Below are 9196 nucleotides of genomic sequence, written 5' to 3'. Positions count from 1 at the left end.
CTCCCTGGGGGCCCCTAGTGTGAGGGCAGGGCTGTCAGGACGCAGCCAGCAGTGAGCCGTGAGCATCTGAGTCCAAGGCCAACAGGAAAGGTGGGGGGGGGGGGGAGGCCAGAGCTGAGTGCATGGGTTGAGGTGCTCCACCAGCCTGGGAGGGATGCACAGCTCAGGTTTACAAAAAGGCCAGCTTGCTGTCGAGAACGGCTCCGGACACCTCCATTCCACAAGATGCTTCTTGCACAAGCCCTTCCTGTGTAGAAATCGGGTCCCACAGTCCCTGGGGAGGGGCGAGTGCCCCTGCTTGTCTGTGGCTTCTCAGACAGGAGAGCGGAAATGAGCTGAGGGGGGAGGGGAAGGAACTCGGTGAGAGGGGACAGCAGGTGGGCTGGTGGCTGCCTCCTGTCATGTGGCCTGGCCTCTGCCCCTCTTGGTTCTGGGACTCAAAGCTCTGCCTGGACCATCTTGGTGGAATCCTTCCACGGCTCCTTGCGCCACAGAAGTGGCCCCCCTAGGGACGTGTCGGCAGCCGGGCTCGGTGCGCTGGTGGAGGTACGGCGGGTGCTACCCCTCCCACCGGATGGTGGCCACTGGCCACCTCCAGCTTTCTCAGAAGAGGAAAAGACCGGGTGGGGAGGAAGGACATGCGAGGAGCTGCCAGTCTGGGTTGAGTCACAAACACCTTGACCCTGGGGAAGTTGTGTGTCTCACATGGTACACCTCACCAGAGAGTGAGGCTCAGAAGCGGTGTCGTCCTCATACAGACAGGACTCGGAGTAGGACCCGAAGCAAATGGCCTCCACGGGATCCTGGAACCTCCAGATCCCTGGAGCCTTTGGCCACCGGGGCAGGTGGCCCATCTGACTCAGTCCTGGAGAACCTTTAAACTCTGAAGACCCCAATTCCAGGGGCCTGATGGCTTCCCCAAGGTAGGAAAGGAGAGCACCCCTGTGTCCCTGCTCTGACCACCCGCAGGGTGGGTGGAAGCGGCGACCCCAGCGGGCACTGTCTGTCCGCCAGGAGGAGAGGAAACAGACTGGGTGTTCCAGCAGTTGCCTTCCAGGCCTGGGAGATGCGGCCACGGGGCATCCGCTGGCACACTCACCGTGCAACCTCACCTGGGCCACGTGGCGCTGTCCTCTCTGTTTGGGGTAACCAAGTCCCAGAGAGAGAGCTGACGGCACTCGCCAGGCCACGTCTCTGAGAGGCTGAGATTTCAGGACTGGACGTGTAGCAGGCATCCACTGCTGAGCAACAAGCAGCCCCCGGTGCGGATTTGCTCACAGTTCCGTAGTCCAGACAGAGCTGGGCGGCACCGCTGGACCCCTTGTGCAGGGCAGGCTGGCTGGGCCGACTGGCCTCCCCGGGTCTGATGCTCTGGTGGGAGTGGCCGGACAGCCAGCGGCTCTCCCTCCAGGTCTCCAGGGCTGCTCCCCCACCCCCACCCCCGCCGTGGCCTCTCTCTAGCAGGGTAACCTGATTTCCTCACAGGCCTCTGGCTTCCGGGCCAGAGAACGTGGATGCTGCAAAGCCTCTTAAGGCCGAGTCCTGGAATCTCTCAGTCACTACCACCTCATCCTGTTGGTCAAAGCAAGTTGCACACAGGCCACACTCCAAGGGCGGGGAGGCCCCAAGTTACCAGCTGGGGAGGAAGTGACAGCAGCCATCTTGGCAGACATTGTCCCACCCAAGGATCCTGCCTTCACAGTGTTGCCTGCTGGCAGGCTCCTGATCAACAAGGGGTGGACAGTGGACGGTGGCCCATGAGGTGACGGAGGGGGGTGGGCCCAGGAAGCTCCAGGCTCAACTACAGGGGGACGAGAAGAACAGGCTGGCCTTGGCCAGGCCCAGGGGGACCAGAGGCCTCAGAGGCCTCGGTCTTCAAGCCTCGGGCCTATCCCCCTGGGCCTCACCCACGGTGCCCCCTGCCCCCTGCCCTCGGAGGGTGGGAGCCCCAGGGGGAAATGAGGCCAGGCCTGCCCTTCCCGCTGGGGACCACATTCTGTGGGCCCACTGTGGCTTTGCTGGGATGTCACGCTGGCAGGGAGCCCTGCTGGGTTGGTTGTCCCCCACCTGCCCTGCCCTGCCCTGCGCCTCCCAGATCTGAGAAATGTTCTGCCAAAAGCTCTACCTCACCCCACCCCAGTCTCTCAGGTTCTGAGAAAATAGTGTCGCCAGATCATGACGTTCACGGGTCAGTGGGGAAGAGGCGGTGCAAAGTCTCCCCCCACCTCTATCCTCCGAAGACCTCGGGAGTGGCACAGTGGCCCCCGGCATGGGCCTGGAGCTCAGCGCCCCTCTGCCTCTCATTTACCCTCAGGTCCTGGGCCCGACTGCTGCCACCCTGGTCCTGGCTGGGGACAGGGGCCCAACATTCTGAAGGGGGACAGTGCAGAACCTGGGGCAGTGATCTGGCCTCGGCCTCGAGGTTATGGGGTCTTGTCCTAGCAGCTGCCTAGAGCCCTGGGCAAGTCCCAGCTTCCTTCTGAGCCTGGCTTCCTCACTGGTACAGTAGGGGTAGGCGGAACTCAGTGGCCTTCGAAGTCCCTCCCACCTAGATTTCCATGACCCTGACCTTCTAGAAGGGGAGGAGAAGTCACCGAGAAGGACTGGGCAGACGAGTTTCTAGGCAACCACCACTGAACAGAAATCGCAGTATCCATAGCACCCACTGTGTTCTAAGCCGTTAACATGTCCAAACCCACTTAATCCTGGCGACAGCCCAATGCAGCAGGTACGGCTCTGATTCCCACCACGCCAAAGAGGAAACTGAGGAGCAGAGGGGTCCAATGACCAGCCTAAAGCCCCACTGGGGCAGAATTCGACTCCTCCTCCTTCACCCGTGGTCTCAGCCCGAGTCTTCTACCATCCTGTGGCTGAGGTGTTTTGAACCAAGTTTTTCTGAGCCCCTGAGCTTTTCCAAGTTCTAGGTTCCTTCGTGCAGCAGCGGGCCATGGGAACTGGAGGATGGGCCGGGTAGGGAGCGGAGGGGCCCTCTGTGTCATGTGTCTGTGCTAGTCGGGCTGGGCCTGGGGGAGGGCGGCAGCACAGGGGACAGTGGCTGGGATGGAAAGGTCTGGAAACCCTGCCAGAGGAGGAGCCAGTAAAGAACCTGGGACATGTGATAGAGGGACTCTCGCCAAGTTTCTGAAGGACCGTGGCGCCAATGCAGAAACGAAGTTGCTTTGACCAGTTCCAGGTGGCTCGGTCTAGGATTTCTAGCATCCAAATCTGACCCATGATAAAGAGCTGCCATGGGGGATAGCGAGTGTCACTTCAGAGGTGTGTGGGACAGGGGGACTGGAGGAGATGACCTTGAGCAGTGCAGCCCCCCCCCGCCCCCGCCAAGTCTGCAGGCGTGAAGTTTAATAGAGCCACGTTTGTACAATCCCGAAGGCCTCGGGGTGTGCATATGCACAGGTTAAAGGTCAGCAGTTGAACCTTTTATTGCCCCCTGCAGCCTGCAGAAAGCCAGCCCAGTGGCCTTTCCCTAACTCAGGGCATATTTTGTTGGTGACTTTTCTTCTAGTTCCACTCATCAGCCTGGCTCCTTCTGAACTGAAAGGTTTTCTAGGCTCCGCCGAGGAATAAATGCCAATCAGCCACAAAGTTAGGCAATATAGAGCTTTATTGGGGTTTGTGCGCCCGGGCAAGGTTTCCCAGTCCACAGAGCGGAGTCGAGGAAGTCGTGCCCAAGCAGGGAATATGGCATGTTTTATTTTGGTTGTCTCTCTTCATGGGAGCTGGGGATTGGTCCCCTTTGAACAAAGTGGCAATATATCATTGGTGGCTTTCCCGGGGCTCAGGTTGCTATGAGGATAAAGCCCGCCCTTTTGGTTCTGGTTTGACATCAGCCGGGTTGTAGTTCAGCTGCCATTTTGTCCTACCCCCGCCCATCCTGACATTCCGACCTCTGGAGAAGGGGCACCGTGCTCAGTCTGGCCAGTCCTGCTGTCAGGGGGGCGCGTAGAGGGGAGGGGCCAGAGGTAGGCTGTTTCTGATTCGTCAGGGCCTGAAGCAACATCTGGTTGAAGGGAACCCCTTTAAGTTTGTGTGGGAGACAGGAAATTGGGGTCGGGATGGGAAAACATTGGGCCATTTTAGGCGGATGACGACCAGGGGATGATGAGAAGCCACAGTTGGGGTAGAAGTGTCCCCTACTTGTGGGTTGACGAGGGAAGGGGAAATGGGCAGAGCTGGAGGAGGAATTAGATTTTCTGACAGCGGGAGGATAAGGGAGGAGGAAGGGGTTGGGTTTTGCGCGATCTGACAAGTGGCGCCTAATATTTGGAGAACACCCCTTCCTTGAAGCCAAATAGGGCCGAAGGGTATGACAAGGAATGAATGGGAAAAGGGAAAGCCGTCGAGACTGCAGTTAAGCAGGGGGGTTCGCCACAGGCGAGACGGGGTCCCGTCAACCCCCATGACCGAGATCTGGGAAGGAGTAAGAGGTCCTGAAAAAGATGGTAAAACAGAGTAGGTAGCCCCCGTGTCCACTAGGAAAGAGATGGACTTACCCGCTCCCTGCAGCGTTACCCTGGGCTCGGCGAGGGTGATGGGGGTCTCCAAGCCCGGGCTGCTTCAATCACCTAGGAATCCGAGAAGTTCTGGTGCGGCCAGGGAAGAGTCCACACCTTGATCGGCTGGTCCCCTACGTGGAGGCGCTGAGGACAAGCCTCTAAGGGGACAGGCATCCCTCCAGTGGCCAAGCTGTTGGCAATCGGGGCAAGGCTTCCTTGGTGGCCGAGGTTGAGGACACTGGCGGACCCAGTGCCCTTCTTTGCCACACTTGAAACAGGTCCCTGGTGGGGTGTTCTTTGGCCCGGACTTAAGCTTCGCCCCCGTACCGGTGTTTATCGCCAGCTGAAGGGCCGCCAGCATGGCCTGGATTTGCAGGGCTACTTTTTTCTGTAGGCGAGCTTGGCGGGCAGCCTCAGCCTCTGCTTCCCGGTTATTGAAAACCTTAAATGCCATATTTACCAGATCTCGGATGGGGGTTTGGGGGCCATCCTCAGCCTTTTTGTTTCCTTCTAATATCTGGGGCCGACTGGGAGATAAAGTGAGTAGCTAAGACAGTGACCCCAGCGTTAGAAGCCGGGTCAAGGTGGGTATGGAGCACCATTGCCACAGTTAGTCTGTTGAGAAACAGCACCAGATTTTCTCCGAGGCCTTGGGTGACCTCTCTGAGCTTTCTGGGCAGATTGGTGCATACCTGCTATTAGGCACTCGACCATTTGGTCTCGGCGCCTCCGACCCGCCTGTCCTACCTGGTTCTGCCTCTCGCACGGCTTCAGCCCCTACTGGCATGAGGGGATTGGTGGCATGGGTTTGGTCTACATAAGCCCTAGCTGCAGTCTGGACGTGGTCACGCTCATCCGGGGTCATGGTGAAAGTTAAAATGATGGTCATGCCATGTGAGGTCATAAGCCTGGACTAGATACTGGAATTCCCTGATAAAATTGGTAGAGTTAGTGGAGAATGAGCCTAGGCGTTTTGCAACTGAAGAGAGGTCAGTTAGTGAGAAGGGGACATGGACCTGGACAACACCTTCTGCTCCTACCACTTCCCAGAGGGGGCAAATACAGGAGTCTAGGGGCTCTAGATTCAGGTGGGAGCGAGTACGTGAGCTAACCTGGGAAGAAAGGTCTTCAGAGGGAGGGAGAGAATCCGGTTGAGAGGGGAGGGCCGAGGCTGGAGTAGCCGTTGGCGGGAGCTGATGAGGAGTGGGAGGAGGGGAAGCAAGGTCTTCAGGGGAATCAGAAGAGAAGGGAGGTTCTGGGACAGTAGGCTTAGGAGGCTGGATGGGTTCAGGGTTCCCTTGGGCAAGGAGAACTTGGGCTGTGGAGCATTGGGCCCAGAGATCTGGGTGGGAACGTAAGGCCCAAAATCCCTGAATGTAGGGGACCTCAGACCATTTGCCAGTCTGTCTGCGAAAATTATCTAGGTCAGTAAGGGTAACAAAATCAAATGTGCCTTCAGGAGACCAGGTTTCATGATTATCAAGCTGATATAATGGCCAGGCCCTAGTGGATAGAAAAATCAGCTGTTTTTGCTTGAGGCCAAGGTCAATTACTTTCAAATTTTTCAGAAGGCACCCTAAAGTCGACTTAGGATCTGGCTTGGACTCCTGCCCCCCATTCCTGGTCCCACGAGGATCAGCAGATGGGAATGGGCGTCCCTCAACCCAATCTGCTCATCCGGTCTGGTAAAAATGGGGGTCCGGGTCCAGGGACGTCTCCTCTGGTGCCCAGAACCTCTCAGCAGGGCGGGGGCGGGGGGCAGCCTCTCCCAGAAGGGTCGCCCCGACACAGCGCTGCAGTTTTGGTGTGAGATCAGTCTCTCTTAGCAGACCAGAGCCCGGAATCGGCTTTTGGGGACCAGAAATTTAAGGGCAGGGGCACTTACCCTGGTTCTTAGTCTGGACTGGTGGGGTGGCCGCGAGGCCTCCTTGGGGAGTGGGGAGAGGAGCTGTCTTCAGCAGACAACAATTCCTCCTGGGTTTCGGCACCAAATGAAAGGTTTTCTAGGCTCCACCGAGGAAGAAATGCCAATCAGCCACAAAGTTAGACAATATAGAGCTTTATTGCGGTTTGTGCGCCCGGGCAAGGTTTCCCAGTCCACAGAGTGGGGTCGGGGAAGTCGTGCCCAAGCAGGGAATATGGCATGTTTTATTTTGGTTGTCTCTCTTTGTGGGAGCTGGGGATTGGTCCCCTTTGAACAAAGCGGCGATATATCATTGGTGGCTTTCCCGGGGCTCAGGTTGCTATGAGGATAAAGCCCGCCCTTTCGGTTCTGGTTGACGTCAGCCGTTTTTTCCAGGTTGCAGTTCGGCCGCTATTTTGTCCTACCCCTCCCATCCTGACATGAACAACCCAGCCTCCTGATTGGGGCTCCCAGCAGTTGATTAAATTTCTTTCTTTTTAAAAAAATTTGCCCTGGCTGGTGTAGCTCAGTGAATTGAGCATGGGCCTGAGAACACAAGAATTGCGGTTCGACTCCCAGTTGGGGCGCATGCCTGGGTTGCAGGCCAGTTCCCAGCAAGGGGACTCATGAGAGGCAACCATACATTGATATTTCTCTCCCTCTCTTCTTCCCTTCCCCTCTAAAGATAAATAAATAAAATCTTTAAAATTTATTTATTTATTGTTAGAGAGAGGGGAAGAGGAGAAAGAGTGGGAGAGAAACATCAGTGTGTGGTTACCTCTCACGTGTCCCATACTGAGGACCCAGGCACGTGCTCTGACTGTGAATCAAACCGGGAACCCTTTGTTTCTCAGGCCGGCACTCAATCCATTGAGCTACACCAGGCAGGGCTTGTTCATTAAATTTCTGGTCATCAGAAAGACCAGAGAACCTGCTGACCCAAAGGACCCCAAAGATCCCTTGTGGGCCCCCTCTGGGCCTGTGGCTTTCGGGCTCCGAGAAGTGAGACAGACGGGACACCCCAAAGACTGCCTTCCAGGCTGAGGAGATAGATGTGGCCGTGGGGCTGTGAGCAAGGGCTGGGCAGCTGCAAGGACCGAATCTTGCTGATGGGCCCTAAGAGCTGAAGCGGCTGTAGAAGAACAGGTGGGAGCTGGCATCGCTAGGCTGTCCCTGCCTCTGTTTCTGGCATCTTTGCCAAAGTGGGTGCTGGCTGTGGGGTGAAGGCAGGGGCGGATGTCAGGAGAGGGGTCTCTGGGGGGCTGCACCCTGCCCTGCCCTCCCTGTGGTGGCCCCGTGGAATGTTGCCTTATGAACTTGTGGGGAGTGCCAGCCGGGCTTTGTGGGTACAGGAAGGCGTTTCTGTGTGTGCACGTGGGGGGTGTCTGCGGGCCAGTGTGTACGAGGTTCGGTGTGAGTGTGAGGGTGTGTGCGTGCAGCACTAGGGTGGGGAACCTCCCAACCTGCAGGCAGGGCGCCCCTGCAGGCAGATGGGAGCTTACCCCGCAGGCATGTGCACACAGGTCTGGGTGTCTCTCCTCTTCTCTGCTGGTGCAGCCCCTGGTGTGACCCAGCCTGGTGCCCTGGGGGTCCAGGCCCCAATGCAGCAGGCCACGTTCCTGCGCTGGCCACAGGCTACAGTGGGTGTCACTTGCTCAGCTTCTGTCTCGTGACTCAGACTAACTCTCAGCATCTGTGGCATCCTTGGAGCTTGTGGGGGCCTCAGGATGAATTGCTCCCTTGGTGCTGCCGCTTCCTTTCTGGCTGAAGAGTGGAGGGGGCCAGTCTCTTCCAGCTGCAGCACCTCAGTCGCTCCCCTGGGGACTGGGTGTGTGAGGCCGCGTGGGCAGCCTGGGGAAGGCAGAGGCGTGGAGACAGAGCAGGCTCTGCGTTCCCAGGGGCGGTCACCAGGGCCCAGTTAAATGTGACGCTGTGTTTGCCTCCTCTGTCACATCCTTCTGCCACTGCACTGCAGCCCCGGCCCTCATGGGAGGGCTTCTCTGGTCCAAAGGTCTCCCTTGCCTGGAAGGCTGGCACTTTTCTCTCTACACTCCCACCAGCCCTCACACCCTCCACAGAACTTACAGATGAGGGATGTCCCCCCAAACATGCTCACAGAGGCCACCACAGGGGGTTACTGAGGCCTCCTTCCTGGGCAACAGCGTTTCCTGGGGAAGTTCTGTGTGCGAGGCTGTGCTAGGAGCTGGGAGCCGCCAGCAAAGTCAGGACAAAAATCCCTGCCCTGGTAGTGGTTTTGTTCAACGGGGGAAACAAGCAAAAGAACAAAAACATGGAAAGTACCTCGTGTGACAGAGGGTGAAAAGCACTATGGAAGAAAGGACTGCAGGCCGAGGGATCAGGAGAGGGGAGGCCCTGAGCCACGTGGTACCCGGAGAAGCGAGGTCTAGACAGGGGACGGCCAGTGCAGAGGTGGATGAGTGCAGGGGGTGTGAAGGGAGGCGCCAGGCCAGGCCAGGAGGGCCCCTGTGGCCCCCGAAGGACTCCGGCTTCACTGTGGGGGGATGGGAGCCACAGCAGACTCAGCAGAGGCCGGAGGTGACCCTACAAGTGCACTCCAGGATCATCCTAGCTGCTGGGTGGGGCAGGAGCAGGAGCAAAAACACCAGAGGGAAGTTCTGGCAAGAAGGCAGTTGAGAACCAAGGGAGGGGTTGCGACAGGATCTTAAGAAGCTAGGAGAATTCCTGGGCAAGCGGAATCGAAATCGGAAAAGCCTGTCACTACCTGACCCAATAAGCAGACAGAGGCAGGGATTGAATC

The 9196-nt window shown here is 57.9% G+C and overlaps 1 protein-coding gene across 1 annotated transcript in view; it reads left to right on the top strand.

Moving 5' to 3' along the window:
• Window positions 1-773: 773 nt before the first annotated feature.
• MGAT3 (beta-1,4-mannosyl-glycoprotein 4-beta-N-acetylglucosaminyltransferase) overlaps window positions 774-9196 on the top strand; it is a 49979-nt gene continuing 41556 nt past the window's right edge. The window contains exon 1 of the mRNA XM_053662224.1: window positions 774-923. Coding sequence (XP_053518199.1) covers window positions 910-923 — 14 coding nt within the window. The 5' untranslated portion in view covers window positions 774-909. The remainder of the gene's footprint in view (window positions 924-9196) is intronic.

The sequence above is a fragment of the Artibeus jamaicensis genome, unplaced genomic scaffold (assembly GCF_021234435.1).
Source record: "Artibeus jamaicensis isolate MK-2021 breed Jamaican fruit bat unplaced genomic scaffold, CSHL_Jam_final contig_233, whole genome shotgun sequence".
Lineage (NCBI taxonomy): Eukaryota > Metazoa > Chordata > Mammalia > Chiroptera > Phyllostomidae > Artibeus > Artibeus jamaicensis.
The sequence above is the reverse complement of the archived record's forward strand: the minus strand, read 5'-3'. Positions and strand labels throughout refer to the sequence as shown.